At 38.2% G+C, this 25,144-nt stretch overlaps 1 protein-coding gene across 1 annotated transcript in view; it reads right to left on the bottom strand.

The window, feature by feature from the left end:
* GLTP (glycolipid transfer protein) overlaps window positions 1-19,398 on the bottom strand; it is a 196,776-nt gene extending 177,378 nt beyond the window's left edge. Inside the window, exon 1 of the mRNA XM_053702107.1 lies at window positions 19,172-19,398. Within this exon, the coding sequence (XP_053558082.1) occupies window positions 19,172-19,274 (103 nt within the window). The 5' untranslated portion in view covers window positions 19,275-19,398. The remainder of the gene's footprint in view (window positions 1-19,171) is intronic.
* Between the last annotated feature and the right edge of the window lie 5,746 nt (window positions 19,399-25,144).

Here is a 25,144-nt window from a genome sequence, read left to right as displayed (position 1 = left end):
AATTGAGTCATTACCAGATGGTACAAGTACCATAGGCTCTCTGAGCAACTGCTGTGTTTAAAATGCTGATTAACGGTACATACTTATTTACCCTTTTGAAACAGCTAAAACTTTTATTAGAAGCATTTTTTGCTAATATGTGTATGTTTGAAAAATGCTTCTATTCAAAACTGAAATGAGTTCATGTGGATTCTAATTTTGGCTGGAATGTCTTTTTCTACACGTTTTTTCTACACGTTTCAAATAGGTATGTTCCACATTTAGCATTAGAACGCCAGACTATAGAAATAGCTATTTTATGAAACCGGGCTAAAAAAAAAAAAAAAAAGTTTTCAAAATATAGGAACCAGAAACTTGTGGATAGATATATATATATATATATATATATATATATATATATATATATATATATATATATATATATATATATATACACACACACACACAGTGGGGGGGGGGGGAGTATTTAGTCAGCCACCAATTGTGCAAGTTCTCCCACTTAAGAAGATGAGAGAGGCCTGTAATTTTCATCATAGGTATACCTCAACTATGAGAGACAAAATGTGGAAACAAATCCAGACAATCACATTGTCTGATTTGGAAAGAATTTATTTGCATATTATGGTGGAAAATAAGTATTTGGTCAATATCAAAAGTTAATCTCAATACTTTGTTATATATCCTTTGTTGGCAATGACAGAGATCAAACGTTTTCTGTAAGTCTTCACAAGGTTGTCACACACTGTTGCTGGTATGTTGGCCCATTCCTGCATGCAGATCTACTCTACAGCAGTGATGTTTTGGGGCTGTCGCTGGGCAACAGGGACATTCAACTCCCTCCAAAGGTTTTCTATGGGGTTGAGATCTGGAGACTGGCTAGGCCACTCCAGGACCATGAAATGCTTCTTACAAAGCCACTCCGTTGCCCAGGCGGTGTGTTTGGGATCATTGTCATGCTGAAAGACCCAGTCACGTTTCATCTTCAATGCCCTTGCTGATGGAAGGAGGTTTGCACTCAAAATCTCAAGATACATGGCCCCATTCATTCTTTCATGTACACAGATCAGTTGTCCTGTTCCCTTTGCAGAGAAACAGCCCCAAAGCATGATGTTGCCACCCCCATGCTTCACAGTAGGTATGGTGTTCTCTCTCCTCCAAACACAAGAAGTTGTGTTTCTACCAAACAGTTCTACTTTGGTTTCATCTGACCATATGACATTCTCCCAATCCACTTCTGGATCATCCAAATGCTCTCTAGCATACTTCAGACGGGCCCGGTCATGTACTGGCTTAAGCAGGGGGACACGTCTGGCACTGCAGGATCTGAGTCCCTGGCGGCATAGTGTGTTACTGATGGTAGACTTTGTTATGTTGGTCCCAGCTCTCTGCAGGTCATTCACTAGGTCCCCCGTGTGGTTCTGGGATGTTTGCTCACCGTTCTTGTGATCATTTTGACCCCACGGGGTGAGATCTTGCATGGAGCCCCAGATCAAGGGAGATTATCAGTGGTCTTGTATGTCTTCCATTTTCTAATTATTGCTCCCACAGTTGATTTCTTCCCACCAAGCGGCTTGCCTATTGCAGATTCAGTCTTCCCAGCCTGGTGCAGGTCTACAATTTTGTTTCTGGTGTCCTTCACCATAGTGGAGTTTGGAGTGTGACTGTTTGAGGTTGTGGACAGGTGTCTTTTATACTGATAACAAGTTCAAACAGGTGCCATTAATACAGGTAATTAGTGGAGGACAGAGGAGCCTCTTAAAGAAGAAGATACAGGTCTGTGAGAGCCAGAAATCTTGCTTGTTTGTAGGACCAAATACTTATTTTTCACCATAATTTGCAAATAAATTCTTTCCAAATTAGACAATGTGATTGTCTGGATTTGTTTCCACATTTTGTCTCTCATAGTCGAGGTATACCTATGATGAAAATTACAGGCCTCTCTCATCTTCTTAAGTGAGAGAACTTGCACAATTGGTGGCTGACTAAATACTTTTTTTCCCCACTGTATATATCTCGAAACTCCAGCTCTACCCACCGTCTGCCAACTGCCTGGGTGCAATGATGCAAGTGAATAGCCAAAAACAGAGATTGCACTGACAGGTCTTTCTCAAATAAGTAAACAAAATACTTTAATGTAACGTTTTCGGGGATCTTGTCCCCTTCGTCAGCATAAACAAGCGAGGAAAAACACCATTTATAGTGAATAACAAACAAACATATCCCTAACCAAGCATAGTAAGTGGCGCCAAAGTTTTGTGGTGGAACGCATCTTGCGTTCCACTGTCTAACAGAACCGGAAGTGTAAACACATCACTTCTGGAGTTGTATATAGTAATGCATCTTAGTGCATAACATCAAATGATAATTAACAGTGTATACCCAATGTATGTAAACTTGTATATCACCCCACAATATGAAAAACATCATCCTGCCAACACAAAGCAGGCTACGTGTAAGGTTATAAATTGGTGAATAACACATCAATCCGATAGGTCATTCTGCTGCTATGGAGACATACAGTACACATTACATTGATACCAACGTCCACTAGTGCTTTTTGATAACTGATAGGCAATATTGGACTGATCTAGTGCAAGTATATTGTATTTTTAAATCAATATAGTGACAAGTCTACCTTTACTCATAGAGAAATTGTAAACAAGGGCATATAATCTAACTGGATAAAAAAAGATTTTACTGCCCTTAGTGATGTGTGGTAGAAATGTATGTTTGAGCTTCTCCAAGCTCATGTTATATTGTGTGTACCTCATAAAAATAAGAATAAAAATAAATACCTAAAATAAAAAACTTCCAAACTACATTGTATTTGTGTCATGCTAATTATGTCAAACTGTTGTATCGCTGAAATTGTACTATTGGACATACCACCAGTGAGTAAACAAATTGAATTCTATTTAGATGCATATTACTAGAGTACACCTCTTGGGCGATTATCTACTAGTATATTAAAATGCAACTAGATTGCAGCACACACAGTAATTCAAATAATAGTCAATGATACTGCTGGCTAACTCAATTCTAAGCCTAATGCAACATATAAACACTGAACATAGGATCATGTATATTCAGATCTCAATGATTATGTCATCCATGTCCTTGTACTGTCACAAAGTGTCTCTTTAGGGTGTCTACTCGAGCCACTCCGCACTGGTTGGAACTGGGGATGCACTAGTACTATCCAAAAATGTTGGACAAGTACCCTGTAAAACGCACTCCGGCACTGTGTGTATTCGAGTGTCCACCCACAGGCACCTAGACTTCCACACAGCAATGAGGATGCTAGATGCTCCCAAAGCTGTATGCTGTTAGCTTAGGGTGGGCAGTGGCCCCAACAAGTGGGACCCCTACACATCCAGCGCCCAACAGAGTCCCAGTGCCATAGGGATGCACTCCCAGTATGTATCACACTCAACGGGGCTACAAGAGTACCTTAAAATCTGGTGCTGTATTTAGTCCCCCAGGGTATATCGTACCCAAACGGTATATCCATTGTGTCTCCCACATCAATGGCATCTTGTTTCGATCTTCCCCTCTGTCAAAGGGAGGAACATGATCAATTAGTATGTACCTGATAGAAGACATTGGATGGCCTTTCCTAGCGCAATGCCTTGCTACAGGCTGGTCAGAGTCACCCTGTTGTAATGCCACTCTGATTGCATGTCTGTGGTTTGCCATGTGTTCCCTTAGTGTTCTAGAAGTTTTTCCCACGTAGAAACTTGAACATGGGCAAAATAACAAGTACACTACATGTGTAGTAGTGCATGTTAAGGAATGTCTGATGACAAAATTTTGATTGGTATGTGGATGATGAAAAGATTTGGTGTTGATCAGTCCATTACATGTGGTACACCCTAAGCAACGATAGGATCCTTTTATGTTGATCTTTGCCCCGGTGGTGTAGTTTCGTTTGGGATCCGTCTTTACCAACAAATCCTTCAAATTGTCTCCTCTTTTGTAGCCTACCATAGGATCAAGGTTATTGCAAAGGGGAGTTTTGGATCCGAGGACACAATTAGCCAATGACTCCAAAGTATTTGTCCAGTTTTCCTAGTGCCAGGTGTAAACGTAGTGGCCATGCAATCAGACGTGGACTCCTTGCTTAGTGTGCTTAAAGGAATATGGCAAAACGATAGTCTGGGGTTGCTGTGTTCCTTGCTCAGAGAGGAATTGCCTAGTATTTCGGCGCTGGACTGACCGTAATAGGTGGGATCAGACTGATATACTACAGGAAAGTTCTACTCTGTGAAAAGCATTACTGGGCTAAAAAGCTGCACCCAGGTGGTAAATCACCATAGAACAGGCTAACAATGGTATTGAGCCAGTTGTTCGTTCCTGCGAGTGCACTTCTCTTTGTGTATATAGATAGATCATAAAAAGTTGGGTTTGTATTACACAGCTGCAAAGCCTAGAAAGGTGGGGGAGTGAGGGGACCCATGGGTGCCAGGGACTAATTCTAAGGTGCCAGTGGTTCTCTGGCGCTTGGGTGTGTCAAGCCCTGCAATAAAAATAGCCAATTGAAATATTTTTGTCAACTTGCACCATATTGCAATTATGGAGAAAAGCAGGAATACAATATCAAACCATAAAAGTATTAAATACATTTAAAACTAAGCAAAAATCTGATTTGCATTCAAATTCATCCTATATAGACTTTCACAAAATATTGTATAGCCCAGAGCACCCAAATGTCACTTAATAGACTTTTCAGGGATGATAGGGTCTCTAAAGGAGCAAACACCTCCCTAGGGCAGATGATCACCATTACCATACACAAGGATAATAATATGCAAATCAGAGGGGCATGTGACCCCTCATTCAAAAAGAGGCAAATAAAAACCTCTAATAAAAGCAGGGGGGTAGGTGTCAATAGCAGCCTTTATACCACACCATTGAAGGAAAAAAATTCAAATGTGGTAGGGGACCACCATTTTTAACAGTAATAACTTAAAGGGACACTCAGGTCAAATAAAATTTTCATAATTCAAATACAGCATGTAATTTGAAACAACTTTCCAATTTACTTCTATTAAACAAATGTGCACAGTCTTTCATATTTACACTTTTTGAGTCCCAAGCTCCTACTGAGCATGTGCAAGAAGTCACAGACTATACGTATATGCATTTGTGATTGGCTGATTGCTATTACATAGTACAGGGGGAGTGGAAATATACATAACTGAAATTACTTTCTACTACTCGTCTGAAATTAAAGGGACATAATACGCATATGCTAAATCACTTGAAACTGATGCAGTATAACTGTAAAAAGCTGATAGGAAAATATCACCTGAGCATCTCTATGTAAAAAAGGAAGATATTTTACATCACAATTTCCTCAGCTCAGCAGAGTAAGTTCTGTGTAAAAAGTTATACTTCAGCTGCTGCAGGTAAAAAAAAATGAAGAAATGAACATCAGCCAATCAGCATCAACAGGGCTGAGGACATGAACTCTTTTGCTGTGATCTCATGAGATTTCACTTAACTCTCATGATTTCATAGTAAACGAGCTTAAACTAAATAAGGAAATAAGATGAGAGTGCACAAAGCTTGCCCCTTTGCCTGTCCCGGGACAGACATACTGATTTGCTGCTTAGCAGTCCTTTACAATGGGATGTGGCTACTGATGAATTTTTGAGGTAAAGTATCTTTCTCTTTTACATAGAGATGTTCAGGTGATATTTTCTAGTCAGCTTTTTACAGCTATGCTGCATCACTTTCAAGTGTTTCAAAATTTGGGTATCATGGCCCTTTAAGAGTAAATGTTATTGAATTGTCTTGTTATCTTGCATTTGTTGATTATGCAAATCTACTGTGTTTACTGGTCCTTTAATTGTCCGTCATGGTCAAACATGGGGGACTTAGGAGCTTCATTAGAACCCCCACCCTCGTCAAAATTTTGGGTGCTTTTTTGTTTTTGTTTTTTTAAAAGTGGGTATCCATATTTTTCAATTTTACAGTAATCACCTGCATATCGAAGAGACATGCAACCCCATGATTGAAAGGGCATGCCCTCTAGGTGCTAAGGGGCTGATATATGGGCTCCAGATGACAGCTCTTCCACCTACATCACTAACAAGAGGACATGTGCTTTATCATTCATTGTGGTGATATTACATCCCCTAAAGGTTTCCCCAGAGGAAGTCCTTTATTACTATGGCCTCTAACAGGCTCAATAAAAAAAGGGTTACTCTGATTAGCAGTGGAAAAGCGCACCCTACAAGAACTATGGGCTAGATTTATTAAAGCTGATGTGGACAGGGGCGCGTATACGCGCCCCTGTACGCCTCAACTCGCCTGTGGCGGGGCGAAATTACACGCAGGTATTTGCCATTGCACATGAGCACAATTTTGCGCTCACGTGCAATCCCGCTACCTGCCCGCGCACAGCCAATCACGCGCGGGCAGGAGCTGTCAATCTCCTCGGTCTGACTAGACCGAGGAGATTGAATTTCGCCACCTTAGAGGTGGCGAAGAGGTTAGGGAAGCGGCGGTATGGTGACCGCTGCTTGATAAATGACGGCGAGCAAGTTCTTGTGAGAACTTGCAGCCGTAGGGCTTTAATAAATCTATCCCTATATATTGTAGTTGTCAGCATCTTGTGACTAACGAGGACAAAGTGTTGCTATAACTATTCAAGAGGTTAACCTCTCGCTTTCCCTTAAACAGATGCAGAAGGGAATTAAAGGGACATTAAACACTAAATATATTTTAACTGCATAGTATTTAGGTTATACCTGCATCCCTCTTTTTTTTTTTTTTTTTTTTTTATATTTATTTATCTTCAAGCACAAAATATATTTCAGTTAAACAAGTATTTGTCATGAATACAGCAAATTTCTTATACATAGCACAGGTAACACATAAAAAGAAGACAAAAAAAACGCATCATTCATTTATATCTTATTTATGATATTGTAGAAGAACTCTTTTCTCCTAACTAAGAGGAACAAGAACAATAAATTGGACCTGCGCTAATCATCATTGCTGTACAGTGACTACTGGAGTTTATCATGACATTTTTAATATTAGGTTCTAGAGTCACAACCTTCCGATATCATGTATTTGTGCTATTGTTTTTTTTTAATTAAACCTAAAAGAAAGAAAAAAAGAAGAAAAGAAGAGAAGAAAAAAAAAAAAAAAAGGGGAAGTGCTCCGAGTCTCCACCTCCGCATCATGTTCAATATCTGCGCATAAATACTTTATAAATACCAAGCCACTGGAAATATATTCCTAAGAATCAACGTACCAAAAAGGTCTGTCTTATGAAAGCACTTTGTTAATGAGTATTGTAAATTCTGTGGTAGATCCAAAATTACAGAAAGCCATTTATCAAAGAAACATTGAGTCGGGCTTGGAGATGAGGGATCACTATTTAATTGTTCAAACATAATCTGCGAATAAACCTCTTGCTTGAATAGGTTGAATGAAGGGACATTCTTATTTTTCCAAGATCGAAAAATTAAATTACGGCCCAATAGAATTAGTGCATCAATCACCTTAGAGAATTTTGCAATAGGTTCCTTAGCTAGAAAAAAAACTTGAAATGCATCTATTGCGAAATTTTCCTGAGAGATTTTAGACCACCAAAAAAAAACCTTAAGCCAAAATTGCCTAATTTTAGGGCAATACCATAGACAGTGCAGGAGGTCAGAATCCGACCCCCTGCACTTAAAACATTCTCCTATATTGCTACTTGTCCATTTAGCTAACATTCTTGGTGTGATATATACCCTATTAATTAGTTTTATATGGGATTCTTTCCAAGATGTAGGGATTTTGGCCTCTTTTACTCGCTTAATACTTAATTTAATCTTTTCTAGTGTTATATCTTGAAAATGAGGCCTCCAAACATCTGTTAGTTTTTCTAAACCCAACTGCCCTTGTTTAGACATAAAGATGTTGTAGATTAATGAAATAGTATGAATACTATTCTTATGTAAGATAATATAATCTTTAAGTACACCAAAGTCTTTATAGCCTTGTCTAATATTATAAACCCCATTTATGAAATGCCTTAGTTGTAAGTACGCGTAAAAAATTTTGTTCGGTATATTATATTCTTGAAAAATAGATTCAAATGTTCATACTTTGTAGTCATTATCTAATAATTGTGAGACATATATTACTCCTTTCTCTTCCCATTTTGTAAATATATCCGATGACAGACCAGGGGGAAATAAATTATTTCCTCTAATAGGGAGGTATGCAGATATTCGGTAATCTACATCTAGGGCAGTACAAAGCTTTTGCCATGCAGAAATCACGTTACAGATTACTGACAATTTTTTTATCTCTTTTGGTAATTGTGTGACTGGACAGTGAATTATAGCTTTAAGGGAAAAAGGGACGACCACCTGTTTTTCCATCAAAAGATTAGAGAAATAGCTGGTGTCTGTAATCCAATCCAAAGCAAAACGTGCCAAGATACAATTGTTATACCATTTTATGTCAGGTAGGGCAAATCCTCCAAATTCTGATGGACAATGTAGTTTAGCTCGAGAAAGACCGTGCCTTTTCTTATTCCATAGAAAAGAAACGCAGTTTCGATTAAAGCGTCTTATGTCTTTATTTGATACAAAGAGAGGAAGGTTTTGGAAAAGATATATTAATTGCGGAAGAAGAACCGATTTTATCATCATGACTCTGGCTGAAAGCGAGATAGGGAACAAGATCCATCTGCTCAATTTCTCCTCAGCAGTGCTGAAAAATGTAGAAAAATTGTTGTTATACCAATAGTTAGGGTTTCTGTTTAAGTTAATACCCAAATATTTAATAGTTTCTGTAACCCTAAACGGATGATCTTTACAGCTGTCTGTATTTCGATTTATCCATAAAATTTCAGATTTACTAAGATTTAGCTTATATCCAGAGAAGGAGCTAAATTGTCCAACGATTTCAAGGACCAGAGGGATACTAAGTTTGGTGTTTTGTAAAAATACTAACAAATCATCCGCATAAAGTGACAGAATAATTCTTTGATTACCGATTTCAATGCCCTGTAGGGTATTCCTTAATAGAATTGCAAGGGGTTCTATGGCGATATTGAATAAAAGGGGCGATAGGGGACACCCCTGTCTTGTCCCTCTTTGAATCTGGAATCTGGTGGTTGGCATACCATTGACCAAAATGTATGAAGTGGGTAGGTTATATATAGATTTAATCACTGCTAGGAATTCCCCCTAAAGCCAAACCTATCTAATGCCGTGTATAAATGATCCCATGTTACTGAGTCAAAGGCCTTCTCGGCGTCGGCTGCTAAAATTGCCTGATCTTGATTCGTGGCCCTTTCTTGATTGTTAACCCAAAAATATTCTATTATAGTAGTAATACGCCGTAGATTTCTAATAGAAGTTCTCCCTGGAATAAAACCAGATTGATCCTCATGTATTATTTGGCCTATTCCTGTCTTGAGTCTTTTAGCCAATATAGATGTAAATAGTTTATAATCTACATTTAGGAGTGATATAGGTCTGTACGAGGCAGGATTAAGAGGGTCTTTATCTTTCTTAAGTATTAGCGTAACAGCCGACGCCGAGAAATACTCAGACATAGGATTCCCCAATACAAAATATGTATTAAACAGTTTAACTAGAGTAGGGAGCACATTATTTCGCAAAATCTTATAAAATTCTGCTGGTAGTTGATCTGGGCCAGGTGCTTTGTTGTTCGTAGCCTGATCAATAGCCTCTGCCACTTCTCTAGTCGTAATGGGGCTATTTAAAATCTCCAAAAAAGATGTTGTAATTTTCGGGACTCTTACTCTACTCCAAAAACTATTTTTACTTTCAATATTTATTTCACTTGCTGTATAAATATTTTGATAATACTTAAGAAAAATTTCTTTGATATCTAAGGGGTCTGAGTAGTTTACTTGACCATCCCTAATAACTTTGATCGTATTATTTTTTTTCCTTGATTTATTCAGTCTAGCCAAAAATTTGTCCCTTATACTTTGCGCTAATTCTAATATCTTCTCGTATCACCTTTTCTTTAAAAAAAAAATCCCATTCCCTCTTGGCCGCCTGATATTTATTCCAAAGCATTCTAACTGGGTTATTAATGTATTTCTTATAAGCATTGCTGAGCTGATTAGACAATTGTATTTCCCGTGCACTGGCTTTTTTTTTCCTTTTTACCATATATGCCTTAATTACTCCTTTCAAATATGCTTTTGCGGCTTCCCAAAAAACCTCAATTTTTCCAAGATATTCTTTATTGAAACCCTGATAGTCTTGCCATTTTTGAACAAGCCAGTCCGCAAACTTCCCATCTTGAGATAAGTACTTAGGGAAATAAAAATTATTTACTGAGTTAATAGTTAAGTTATTCGCAGATATATTTAGAGAGATAATAGCATGATCCGTAAGAACTATATCAGCTATTTGGACATCAGTATTCATTACTAGTATTGAGCTTGAGATCAAGAAAAAATCTATTCTGGAGAATGCTCTATAAGATTTAGATTAACAGGAGAATCTTTGCGTATCTGGATATTTTATACGCCAAATATCATGGACTTTTAGATGTCTACAGATCTGGGAAAATATTTTAGCCTTGGTATTAGAGAAATGAGCCGTCTTTGTAGTACATCTATCTAAAAATGATGATGGGATTAAGTTAAAATCACCTACCAAAATCAGGTGTTGCCCAATATACTGAGATAATTGCATTGTAAGCTTATTCCAGAAATCCGCATCGACCTGATTTGGTCCATATATGTTACAAAAAATATATTTAATATTCCCTATCTCGATCTCAGCCACAAGCCATCTGTCTTCTTTGTCTAAAGTTTGCTTTAACACTTTATAAGTCAGGTTCTTATTAAACAAAATGGCCACCCCTCTTTTCCTTTTATTGCATGGGGTAGCTATTACATGGCCAACCCATTTAACTTTTAGCTTGTTTACTTCTGCAGCTTTAAGATAGGTTTCTTGCAGAAAGGCAAGATCAGGTTTATGCTTACCTAATTGTTTAATAACCAACTTCTTTTTAATAGGGTAAGTTATTCCCCCAATGTTCCAAGAGACACACTTAAGGTTGTCTTCTTTTTGTTAGATAAAAATCAAATGGGAGACACCTTAAAGGAGCACAGGGGAAAAAAGGACAGAGGGGAATGGGAGAGAGAAAAGAAAAAAAAAAAAAGGAAAATTAAAAAGAATAACCTATCAAGTGACGACATCACAAAAGACCCAATACTCTATTGCACATGTTAACCAATTTCGTATTTAAACCCTAATCTTTAAATCACTACAGAATTGTCTTGCTTCTTCTTCGTTTGTCAGGGTGTGTGAAGTATCTTTGTCTTCTACTATTATTTTGGCTGGGTAAATTAACCTAGCCTTATGTCCTGCATCAATTAGTTTAGTGCAGTAGGGGGCCATAACTTTCCTCCTCTCGGAGGTTTCGCTGGAATAGTCCTGGAAGATCAGGATTTTGGCATCCCCCACCTGCACCGAATCAATTTTCCTATAGAGTCGTAAAAGTGTAATTTTATCTTGGTAATTTTGTTGTTTAATCATAACCGGTCTGTATTGATTTATCCCCTTAACTGATTTCCTGTGAGGGCCAATTCTATGTGCTCTTTCGATCAATAAAGGTGTATTTTGTTGTTGAATACCTAATATTTGGGGGAGAGAAGTAGAAGCAAAATGCAAAAGATCAGCAAACTCACTGGATTCTGGGAGCCCCACTATCTTTAAATTATTTCGGCGGGACCGGTCTTCCAGATCTGTTAGGCGATCTTGTATATTTTTAATATCTTTAGTATGGGAAGTCAGTTGACTTGCTTGTATGTTTATAGCATCTTCTGTTTCAGACACCCTATTTTCAACCTCATTAAGTCTATTTGAAAATTGTCTAATCTCAGCCGTGAGATTAGACATCTGGGACTGTAATAGCTCAAATTGGGGTAAAAAAAATTCTGACAATTGAGTTACTAATGGCTGAATGTCAGCTTTGGGTGTTAGCGTATCTTTTACTTGTTCAGGTAGGATATCTGAGATACGGTTCCTCCTATCTTTTTGTTTAACTGGCATATTTGGAGAAGTAAACTTGGAGGCCGTAATATATCTGTCCATAAATTATACTGTCTTTTCCCCTTAGTGCACACTCTACTGAATAGCGAGTGTTCCACCAAGTGAATAGAATAGTGAAGTGTATATGTGAAAAGTCAGATAGTGTCGCTAAATTCCTAAATTAGGATAATCAAGAAAAAAAAGAATAAAAGTAAAAAATTGGCTAAAAGAGCCAAGTGACTACATAAGTGTGTAGGTATATACCTACCCTTCCAAACACAAGTACATGTGCGCGATTATATATATATATATATATATATATATATATATATATATATATATATATATATATATATATATATATATATACACACACACACATATAGGTGAAAAGAAACACGTGAAGAAAAAAAAAAAAAAGTGAATAACTTAATCTAGTGAGGAATATCGTGATTATAATATAAGGGGGAAAAAAAGCATTCTTTATAGATATGCCCTTGGAACCTGGATTAATTATAGCGCTATGGAAACTATGTTACAGCTTCACCACGCCTAGGGGAGTAATAATTCAGGTATTTATACTCTAAAACCAGAACCACTAGGTATTACAGATATAGAATGGCTTCTAACTTATAAATTCTAAGGTAAGAGCAGACTCACTCTGCAGTTATTATCCTAGATTCCAAGATCCCTTAAGCCAGTTTACAACCCAGTATACATTTTCCACAGAACTGACTGCAACAGGCACATGTTAGTTCAAAATATATACACAAACTTAGCTAGTTCCCAGCAAAAAAAAAAAAAAAAAAAGAGAAACATATAGATAGCAAAACTGTGTAGTGTGGACAACAATCCCTAGAATAACGGCTCCTAGGTTTATAACTAATATCTAGTTTGCTAGTTGACAGCAAAAGACATATACACAGTAATGCAAATAATACCTAAGATAAAGCATATTTTGATGAAAGAGGGAGCATTGCTAATTAGCCTCTGGTTATGAACTAAAAGATAATAGAAATATTTTATACCATCTTTTCCTCCTCCTTCACCCTTCCTCCTCTTTATACCTCTTGTTTACTTCTCAAACACCGGTGGAATGAAAGGGGCTTTCAAGTTTGGGGTAAAAATCTTGTTACTGCCTAGGCAGCATTTTTTATACAGGTTTAAACTCACTGTATACTGCACAGATGCATTTGACTCGATTTCTTATCCCAGACTATATTAATCTTCCGTTACCCTCTTTACCCCTGTTAATCAGCTTACTCTAATAAACCCTTAAGCAGATATAGAAGATGTTTATACACAGTATGCTGGGTTATAAGATATAGCAAATGCCAAAACAATAATTTGAATGTCCCACAGATTATGGCACTTGATTCTGACATACAACCTATGGTGAGTTAAGTTCAAGATGTCCGCCAGACAATAGTGATAGCTGAAGCAGGGTTCTCTTGTCTAAAAAGAGAGAATTTTATACACAGTCATGTAACCAAACCCTTTTACAAGGGCACGATACTTGCACTCTCGAGCTCCTGGAATGTAGGGGCCTCAGCCGAAGTAAACTTGACCTGTTCCAGAGTATCAGAAAGAAAGAGGTTGTCTCTTGTCCTTATCAGGAGCGGAAACAGCCATGAATTGTCGGCATGCAGCAGCAGAAAACAAACATCAGCCTCGTATCTCTAACCAGGGAGCGCCTCTACACCTCTGAGACTGGATATTGGGGCTGCTGGCGTCACGATGTACCTGGGTAATCCAACACGTTAGGGCGGCTAACAGCTGCTTGTCATTCTGTCTGTTGGAGAAAATATCGAACCCTAGGGGACAATACCTGCATCCCTCTAGTCATGGGTGCCACCATGTGGAAATCTAGCTTTCACTGTATTCCAAAGCAGACATTTTTGCGCATGTGCAGCGATTCTACTTCAGATACCTGCAGTGAAACCTAAGTTTAAAAATGGTAAAACCCTTAAATGGAGGGGGTGCATGAAATATATTTAGTATTTTAATCTCTTTAACCACAAACATGTAAAGCAATCAAGTGGTTAATCATCTTGATAACTGGCCGCATTATACATGGGGTATAACAGGAAAGAAAAGCACAGAGTCAGGCTGCCATGTGTATGTGAGGTATAAAGTTGGAAATAAGATACAATGCCTGTGTATGATGCGAGATGGAGTTTTGCATTCAATGGCAACCAGTATGTGGTCAGTTTAACTTATACCACTGTTTATTTTCTAGGCGACATGGTGCCCAACAGTATATATATATATATATATATATATATATATATATATATATATATATATATATATATATATATATATATATATATATATGACTATACAATTTTCCAAGCCCCCCATCAAAGCTCAAAAATGTATAGAACAGTAACTTTCATTCACCTTTTATATTGAAAATGTTAAAAGGGACAGTAAACTTTAAAAATAATGTTATATAATTCTGCACATAGTGCAGAATTATATAACATGATATTAGCCAAACTTTATAACACATAATATACCCTATTAATTTTTTTTTTTAAAAACGCTGTTTTACAGACCCGCTCTCTGTACTCTGCTGAGCGGGTCTGTTATATTTACTCAGCGCATTGGGCCAGCTGTATAGTCACAGCCCGGACCGACCGCGCCATAGCACTAAGTGCAGCTCGCTCCTGCTGTCTGACAGACCCGCTCAGCAGAGTACAGAGAGCGGGTCTGTAAAACAGCGTTTTTTTAAAAAAAATAATAGGGTATATTATGTTTTATAAATGTTTGGCTAATATAATGTTATATAATTCTGCACTATGTGGCTTTTAAGGTTTACTGTCCCTTTAAGACATTAAAAGAAATTATTCAAATAAGAGGCGTAATTAGAAACCACAGGTGCAATAATCTAAGAAGCCCCCCCCCTTAAAAAAAAGGTGAATTTGATACATATCTTTTTTTCTTTCCTTTCAACATTTAACAAAACATGTGAATCAGATTACATGTCTGCAAAAGGAGGTACTTTGTGCCCACAGTCTGTGAGATAGTCTGACCCCCTATTACTGTATATAGTGACACTGTTTAACCCACCAGTACTGTATATAGTGAGTTAGTGACACAGTCTGTAATCTGCCGGTGAGATGGCTGACCTGATCCTACCTGCCCCAGTACTTTATAAAGTGACCACAGTAGTCTGTGACATGGCCCAGCCCCCCATACTGTATATAGTGGTACTGTATAGTGATACTGTTTACCCCCCGCCCCCCCCCCCCCATGCTGTAGTAACAAGGTCTAGAAATTTGCTGGTTCCACAAACATACATGCATAAATACACATTCAGTAACATACATAAACACCAATGGGTAAAACAGAAACACTAACCCCTGTAGTCAGAGACAGAGACACTAGTGAAGCATCACATCACACTTGCATGATAACAGTGCAGGCAGTGGCAGGTCAACGTTTTTTGTTGAAATTTTTTTTAAGCTGGGCACCCACCCTAGGGGGCCTGGTCGAAGTTGCTACCTCTGCATCCCCTGTAGTTCCGCCCCTGATTAAAATAACCAAAACGAAGTAAGATTTTTGTTTAAAATGTGGAAATAGAAGAGCAAATATTCTACACTAGTTTTGGTACTGTTACAAAATTAGAAGATTTTGGCATAAATGATCAGACTGGTTAAGCAATATAATTCAAACTAAGATCACACTTGAAATTCAAGATGTCATTTTCCTTTTTTTTTTTTTTAATCTATTCTGCTGGGCAGGAAAATGATCCTAAAACTCTGGAAGTCTCGAAAAGCTCCCAACGTTGGAGAATTTAACAGCTCAGAAAATAAGCTTCCAGAAACAAGTTCTATCCCCCTTTATAAATACCATATTATTGACAGAATATATGCTTCGTGGTCAATGGACCTTTCTGGAAGTGCGCAGATGGGTCAACGGAGGGAGCGGGATATAGAGGAAACTTTTCTTTTTTTTTTCCTCTCTCCCTTCTTTCTCTCCTCTCTCTTTCTCAGTATGTTATTCCTTTTGATTCACTGCTGATCTTAAGCAAAACGGTTTGAAGTAGATTAAGGAGAAATATAATAAAATCAGACAGTTATTTAAAATTGCATATTAGGAACATTGTTACTATAGTCTGAGTGATGATAAAGCCACTGACTGGAGTTTGCAGTCAGTTTGATGATGTGGTTTTGTTTTTCTATTTCTGTATGATAATGGAAAAAATAAGACAGATAACCTAAGAGAATTTTCTTTTTTTCTTTTTGCTTTATTCTTATCACTGTTTATTGTAGTGGAAGAATTATTGTAACCATTATACTGTGAAAACATTCATGTATCTGTGGATTTCATATATTTTGTCTCAATAAAAAGAAATAATATAAATAAGACATTAAAAAAAAAAAATAATGATGAGTTTATAATAGGATTCCATTCATGGGTGTTACAGAACCCACCCACTAGCTTAATTACTTATAATATTGAATATACAAGCTAATAACATCCTGCAACGTGCTTCCAGATTTAGTAGTCAATTGCTCATAGGTAGAGCACTCCTTGCAAGATAATAAGTGACTTGTATGATTATTCCACATATTACAAGGCATACCAGGACATGACAAAAAATATCTGGATCACTTGTGCTGGCCAGTGTATAGCTATGAGACTACTCTTACACATTATATATATATATATATATTGTGACAGACCCCTCTGTCAACCTGCCTACGGATTTGGGCATTATGTTAAGTCACCCTGTGCCCATAATAGGTACAGGGTGCAAATCCAACAGTACTGGAGGGGTTAACTTCAGTTTTGAGTAACTGTTAGTTTTGAGTAACTGTATTGTCTAAGACAGTTGTTGTTAGCAGTTGTAGTTGTTGCACCAGTTTTAAGCAGTGGCTAGAAGCAAAATAAATAGCTGATTTAGACTTAAACTTGGACTGAATTATTTAGACGACTTTTTTAAGATGAGGATGTATGAGGATATTGCGGATCCTACTGCCTCTTATATATATATATATATATATATATATATATATATATATATATATATATATATATATATATATATATTATAAAAACAACAGCGTCACGCCTTCTAAATAGAACAAATGTTTCTTCCACAGTATCTGAATATTTTAATCAGTATCAAGAAAGCATAGTTGGGAATTCTGGGAATTCAAAAACACAAATTTCTAAGATTAAATATTAATTAACAAATAAGTGTTATACTAACGCTTCAAAATAATCAAGTAGCAACATAGTATTTCATTATGAGGACAAAAATTACATTTTTGTAAAATACAGAGCTTCTAAAAGCCAAAACTCTCTCTGAAACACCTGAAGTCACGTCTCTAACACAAGGAGGATCCCATTTTTTAGATGCTGTCTGCGTAATTAAAATACTATTTTATATAAATCTCAATATCTTCTGTGGTAAATTTCTAGAGTCTTAAAACTAAAAACTTACAACATCCAAATGCACTGCTCCCTCTATATTTACCAAAAATGGCATGGCTGCTTAAACGTAAGTGAAATAGGCTTTAATTTTTTTGGAAAATTTGTAAGAGTAATCTACGTTTAGCCCATGCTAAATGTAAAGACACCTGAGCTAACACATATTGTAAACTAACTACCTAACAGCCAAATATAAACTACCTATTTGAAACAGGCAATCTTCTTTCAAAAAATGGCTCTCGGGTCACTGTTTGTTGTGTTGAATACAAAAGAAAGGTCAGCCCATCCCTCATGATTTTGTTCCATGTGTGTACATTTTTTTCAGGTGATCGGTCACCTAGTAGACAAATGATTGCCATTCCTTTAGCAATGACCTGCTACCTAGAGGGGAAGAAAATCCCTTATTTAAAAGCGTAGCTCCTTATGGGTAAAGTGTTGTGTGTTTTGAAGTACATCAAATTTAGTGGATTCTTTTGGTGCTCACACCCTCTGTACTATAAATACACTTGACAGGCTGCTGACATTTGTATGACAATTACCTATCATTTACTTGAATTAAGGGAATCTCTTCATTAATGAATAGAGATGTGTCCCTCTGTGACACTTATGGAGGGGATAAGGTGCAAAAAGTATCTCTCTGCCTTATTCCATTCATTGTTGCCAAGTGATGTTGGTAATCACCATTACTAAGATGACCAGCTGCATGCAACAATTCCCCTAATTAAGGGGTCACCATAAGTGCTTTCTTAATTCCTATGTAACTAGTAGCACAGATCACTATTTCCCACTGTGAATACATGCATTCTTAGAGCACAATTGCTTTAAAGAGGGAATTCCCTTCTAATGAAGGATCACTTGCCCCACTAAGTGGTACTGAATGAAAACTATTACGTCTCTCTCTCACCAAAACCTCCCTGGTGATCACCACTTCTCTCCTGCATCAAAGGGGAACATTCATCTCCTGATTTGAAAGTATGACGCATGTCCCTCTTTGTGGTACAAGGGCAGAGATATTGGCTCTGGAAGAGGACCCCTTGCACCACTGTACTGGTGAACAGGGATATGCTCCACATAATAAACTACAAGTATGTTTACTCCCATGGGAATATTAGTTAAACAAAAATAAATACTTTGTATACCCCAAATTATGTTTTTCTTTACATCATTTTCTCAAACTATGTTTTGAAATTTCAGACATTAAGTTATCACTACCAATGAGGCCAAACAACAACAACCATTACAGAGAACCAATTCATTTCAAGAGCCTTACAAAGCATTGTTTTCATTCAGACATCATTATACAACATTGCAGCTTTTGCAAGTATCTGGAAACCACCACTGACTGGTGCCATAAACAGAAAAATTATTTTTAATCAGGAACTAACTATTTAGGTCCGGTTTAATTGTTTTGTAAACAGATACTTACAGTAAAAGTCAGAAATGTCTCAGATTGACATACAACAGTTCTAAACACAAATCTCATAGTAAATACAACCGGAAATAGACTTTTCTAAAATGTATTTACTCCATACACCCTGAATACTATGCAGAGGAAACGTATGAGATAAATGATATACACTCCTGTTTATCATAAGAAGAATCAAATGAACTTTTTTCAGTGACAGCCAGTTTGAAAACTTTTGGAACACCTCCATATGACCACTATAATAGGTGACATGTAACGTACTTACCAAAGAAGCTGGGTAGGTAGGACACAGACTGTAAAAAGCTGCTAGTGTCTATTTGTTTGTCCGCGGGCAAAGGGTTAAACTGGTGATCGAGTAACAATGCCATGGTAGTGCCCAGGTATTAAGTACAAAGTCCCCTAAGTATTAGTCCTCACCGGCTGACACTAACTTATCCTCCGACCGAAGCGGAACTGAGCTATGCAACTGCAACATTCACCCACTCAGCATACTGTCCACGGCACGGGGCGGGACTCAGGGAATAGATTTCGGCAAATCAACTTCAAGGCTACTGACCAATGGCAAAAGGTACAAGAATGAAACGTCACTCAACCTGCTGACAACGTGAAAAACTTAGTACTGACACATTCCAATCCTACCAATCCACCTTCAATTCAGACTGAAGTCACCACAGTATTAGACCACCTGTGAATTCCTATCCTAATGCAACTCTATAATGGGGAAGAAAATAATAGCTGTAATTAAGGGTGACAATTTACTGCAATTATCACAAAGCATACACAAACTGTCTGTTAGCACTTCATCGGGATTACTATTTTAGATTTCATAAAGTTAAAAACAGAACTGTGGGTACACATAGTTATATTTGTCAGGGGTGTATGATGATTTTTTTTCCATACAGCACTAGAAGTGTCATGTAAAAAAAAAAAAAAAAAAACACAAAAATCTTTTTTAACCCAGACTAATATACTTAAAAAAAAAAAAAAAAAAAAAAAAAAAAAAAGGACTTAAATGACAATTTCAAATAAAGATATTTTATAGTATTTTATGTAATTATATTTTGGAGTTTGAAAACTTTCATATTTTATGTACAGGCATACCTTGTTTTATTGCACTCAGATGATGGTTAGCATTTTTAGCAATAAAGTATTTTTTAATTAAAGTATGTACATTGATTTTTTTTAGACATGCTATTGCACACTTAATACACTACAGTATAGTGTAAATATACCTTTTTATATACAATAAAAAGAAAACAATTAGTGTGACTCACTTTATTGCTATATTCGCTTTATTGCGGTGGTCTGGAACAGAACTCACAATATCTCTGAGGTACACCTGTATATAAATCAATATAAAATATAGGTAAGTTTTGTAGATGTTTTGTAGATGATCCATTTATATAGCCCACCTGGGTGTGTTTTTGTACAAATGTATAGTTTTTCTTATTTACTCCATACACCCTGAATACTATAAATAAAAAGAGAGAAGCGGTCGACCTGGGAACAAACAATAGCATAATAGCTTGTTCTATGGCTAGTCACCACCCAAGAAGCAGCCTCTTTTTGCTCAACATGTGCCTTTCACAGAGAAGAACTTTCCTGAAGCATATCAGTCTAATCCTGACTTCACAGTACAGTCCAACCCCGAAATACCAGGCAATCCCTCTCTGAACAAGAGAAACAGCAAAACCCCAGACGTACGTTTCTGCCTATTGTGGGCCTCGTCAGTGAGGTGCAGCCATATCCCTCTAGGCACACTGAGCATCGGGCCCATGTCTGGATTCCCGTATAAGTGTCATAATTTGCATAAATAAAAAGAGAGAAGCGCTCAACCTGGGAACAAACAATAGCATTATAACTTGTTCTATTGCTATATCAAACATCCAGAAACAGTGAGCAGCGCTCAAAAGAACAGTCTCCTCGGCTTCGGTACAGAGCCCACACTGAAATGCTGTTAATAATAAAGAGTAATTTTTGCTTTTACCCACGCTGTTCTTGGAGACTCATTGGATTATTGGATCATTGTATTCCCAGGTGCTGCTTCTTTGGTTTTTGATTTGTTCTATGGCTAGTCACCACCCAAGAAGCAGCCTCTTTTTGCTCAATATGTGCCTTTCACAGAGTAGAACTTTCCTGAAGCATATCAGTCTGATCCTGACTTCACAGTACAGTCCAGCCCCGAAATACCAGGCAATCCCTCTCTGAACGAGAGAAACAGCAAAACCCCAGACGTACGTTTCTGCTTATTGTGGGCCTCGTCAGTGAGGTGCAGCCATATCCCTCTAGGCACACTGAGCAACGGTTCCACGTCTGGATTCCCGCATCACACTTAGGGAGACTTAGAGCCATAGAACAAGCTATAATGCTATTATTCGTTCCCAGGTTGAGCGCTTCTCTCTTTTTATTTATGCAAATTATGACACTTAGGGAAGTCTCCCTAAGTGTGATGTGGGAATCCAGACGTGGACCCGTTGCTCAGTGTGCCTAGAGGGATATGGCTGCACCTCACTGACAAGGCCCACAATAGGCCGAAACATACATCTGGTGTTTTGCTGTTTCTCTCATTCAGAGAAGGATTGCCTGGTATTTCGGGGCTGGACTGTACTGTTAAGTCAGGATCAGACTGATATGCTTCAGGAAAGTTCTTCTCTGTGAAAAGCACATGTTGAGCAAAAAGAAGCTGCTTCTAGGGTGGTAATTAGCGATAGAACAAGCTATTATGCTATTGCTCGTTCCAAGGTTGAGCGCTTCTCTCTTTTTATTTATGCAAATTATGGCACTTAGGGAAGTCTCCCTAAGTGTGATGCGGGAATCCAGACGTGAACCCGTTGCTCAGTGTGCCTAGAGGGATATGGCTGCACCTCACTGACGAGGCCCACAATAGGCCGAAACGTATGTCTAGGGTTTTGCTGTTTCTCTCGTTCAGAGAAGGATTGCCTGGTATTTCGGGGCTGGACTGTAATGTTAAGTCAAGATCAGACTGATATGCTTCAGGGAAGTTCTTCTTTGTGAAAAGCACATGTTGAGCAAAAAGAGGCTGCTTCTTGGGTGGTAATTAGCCATAGAACAAGCTATTATGCTATTGTTCGTTCCCAGGTTGAGCACTTCTCTCTTTTTATTTATGCAAATTATGACACTTAGGGAAGTCTCCCTAAGTGTGATGCGGGAATCCAGACGTGGACCCGTTGCTCAGTGTGCCTAGAGGGATATGGCTGCACCTCACTGACGAGGCCCACAATAGGCCGAAACGTACATCTGGGGTTTTGCTGTTTCTCTCGTTCAGAGAAGAATTGCCTGGCATTTCAGGGCTGGACTGTACTGTTAAGTCAGGATCAGACTGATATACTTCAGGAAAGTTCTCTGTGAAAAGCACATGTTGAGCAAAAGAGGCTGCTTCTTGGGTGGTAATTAGCCATAGAACAAGCTATTAGGCTATTGTTCGTTCCCAGGTTGAGCGCTTCTCTCTTTTTATTTATTTACCCTGAATACTATGCAGAGGAAACGTATGAGATAAATTATATACACTCTTGTTTATCATAACAAGAATCAAATGAACTTTTTTCAGTGACAGCCAGTTTGAAAACTTTTGGAACACTTCCGTATGACCACTACAATAGGTGACATGTAACGTACTTATCAAAGAAGGCGGGTAGGTGGGACACAGACTCTAAAAAGCTGTAAATGTCTGTTTGTCCGTGGGCATAGGCTTAAACTGGTGCTGGAGTAACAATGCCATGGTAGTGCCCAGGTATTAAGTACAAAGGTCCCCTAAGTATTAGACCTTCTCACCAGCTGACCCTGATAGCACTAACCTATACTCCGACTAAAGTTGAACTGAGCCATGCAACATTCACCCACTCAGCATACTGTCCACGGCACGGGGCGGAACTCAGGGAATAGATTTTGTCATATCAACTTCAAGGCTACTGACCAATGGCAAAAGGTACAAGAATGATACGTCACTCAACCTGCTGACAACGTGAAAAACTTCCCCTACTGACACATTCCAATCCTACACTGGGTGGCGCTAGCTTGCGGCTCATACATTAGGCTAGCAAGTCATCCATATTGTGCAATGGAAGGCAGCTGTATGGCTCACTGCCTCTCCTTCATTGCGCAACATGGATCACTCGGGAGTTGGAGGCGTGTAGATTTTTGCAAAATTTGCATCCCATGTCATAACACTTTATGTTTTAATAAAATAATTATTAAAAACTTTTTTCCTTCATTTAACAGGTGCAGCAGTGCCTCACCTGCCTCCTATGAGGGCACGTCACTGCAAAAAGGATGGCACTACAATCACCTTCGTGAAAGGATGAACATATTTTAAAGAGGTCTTGTGTTCCAAATTTGTGCTCTCGTGCAAGCAGTGTTTTCCACACATACATCCCTACTGTTAGTCTACCATTTATTATTCTTTATTTATAGAAAGACATTCTGACTGAAAGGGACATAAAACTCAAAATATTCCTTTTGAGATTCAGATAGAACATAGTTTTAAAAAACTGTCCAATATACTTCTACTATTAAAATGTATTAGTTTTTTTTGTTATCCTTTGTTGATAAGCAGAAAGATAAGTGCAGGAGTGTGCACATGTCTGCAGCACTATATGGCAGCAGTTTTGCAACAATGTTACATATTAGCAAGAGCACTAGATGGCAGTACTATTTCCTGTCATGTAGTGATCCTGACATGTACACGCTACCTATCTAGATATCTCTTCAACAAAGAATAACATGAAAACATGCACTGGTCACACCTATCCTCAAAAAACCTTCTCTCGATCCAACCTCCCCATCCAACTACCGCCCTATTTCCCTACTCCCTCTTGCCTCAAAGCTTCTTGAAAAGCTAGTATATGCACGTCTATCCCAATAAACTCCCTCCTTGACCCACTGCAATCTAGATTTTACCCCATCACTCCACAGAGACAGCAGTCGTTAAGGTTACCAATGACCAACTTACAGCAAAATTAAAAGGCCACTTCTCTCTGCATATCCTCCTTGATCTGTCTGCAGCCTTTGATACTGTTGACCATCGTATTTTGCACCAAATCCTCACTTTCTTTGGCATTTCTCAAAGCTCTCTTCCTACCTGTCTAACCATACCTTTAATGTAGCCTTCTCTGGGACATCCTCTGCCCTTTATCACTTTCTGTTGGGGTACCGCAAGACTCTATTTTTCTATAACAGTCGATAACTCCATCATTACCCCTACCCCGCATGCCCAATGTCTTGGGGTCACACTTGACTCAGATCTTTCTTTCACTTCTCACATTCAGTCCTTGGCCAAATTCTGCCGCTTCCACCTTAAAAACATCTCTAAAATTAGACATTTCCTTACATAAGACACAACTAAGATTTTAATCCACTCTCTCATCCTTTCATGCCTTGACTACTGCAACTCCATCCTCTCTGGTCTCCCTAGCTGCCACCTAGCTCCTTTACAATCCATAATGAATACATCTGCTAGGCTCATCTTCCTTACATGTCCCTTCATTTCACATACAAGGTCCTCAACTGCATTGCTCCCCCTATATTTCAGACCTTGTTTCCAGATACTCCCCTTCCCGTCCCCTTCTCTCTGCTCACAACCTCCTCCTCTCCTCCTCTCTTGTTACCTCCTCACATTGCCATCTACAGGACTTCTCCAGACTGGCTTCTATCTTGTGGAACTCTCTGCCTCACTCCACAAGATTCTGCCCTAGTTTTGAAAGCTTCAAGCGCTCCCTAAAAACTCTACTGTTCAGGGATGCATACAACCTACACTTTAACTCCAGTTCCTCTCCTCCTTTGCTATCCCCTTTAACCCCCTTAGCAAGTAAGCCTATGAGCCCAGCTTTTTGCAGATCACCTTTATAAGAGCTGACTACAACAGTGCAACTCTCGGCAGGGCCCTCTACCCATTTGATCCATATAAATGTTATCTTGTACACCGCCTATATTTATAGTGCTGCAGAATCTGTTCGCGCTTTATAAAAAAACAAATAATAATAACAAAGCAAATTGTAAACTTTTTTTAAATTATATTCTCTATCTGAATCATGAAAGAAAAATTTGGGGTTTCATGTCCCTTTAACCCCCTAATGACCGTGACATACCCTATAAGTTGCTGTTCATTATGGGATTGATTGTTTGTTTATAATAGTGCGGGTCCTGCCGCAAGCTGGGGGACCGCACTATTATACCCTTTCTCCTCCCTGTGCTATTAGTAATGCAAACACCATAGAAAAAT

The sequence above is a fragment of the Bombina bombina genome, chromosome 2 (assembly GCF_027579735.1).
Source record: "Bombina bombina isolate aBomBom1 chromosome 2, aBomBom1.pri, whole genome shotgun sequence".
Lineage (NCBI taxonomy): Eukaryota > Metazoa > Chordata > Amphibia > Anura > Bombinatoridae > Bombina > Bombina bombina.
This window is presented reverse-complemented; position numbering and strand designations above follow the sequence as displayed.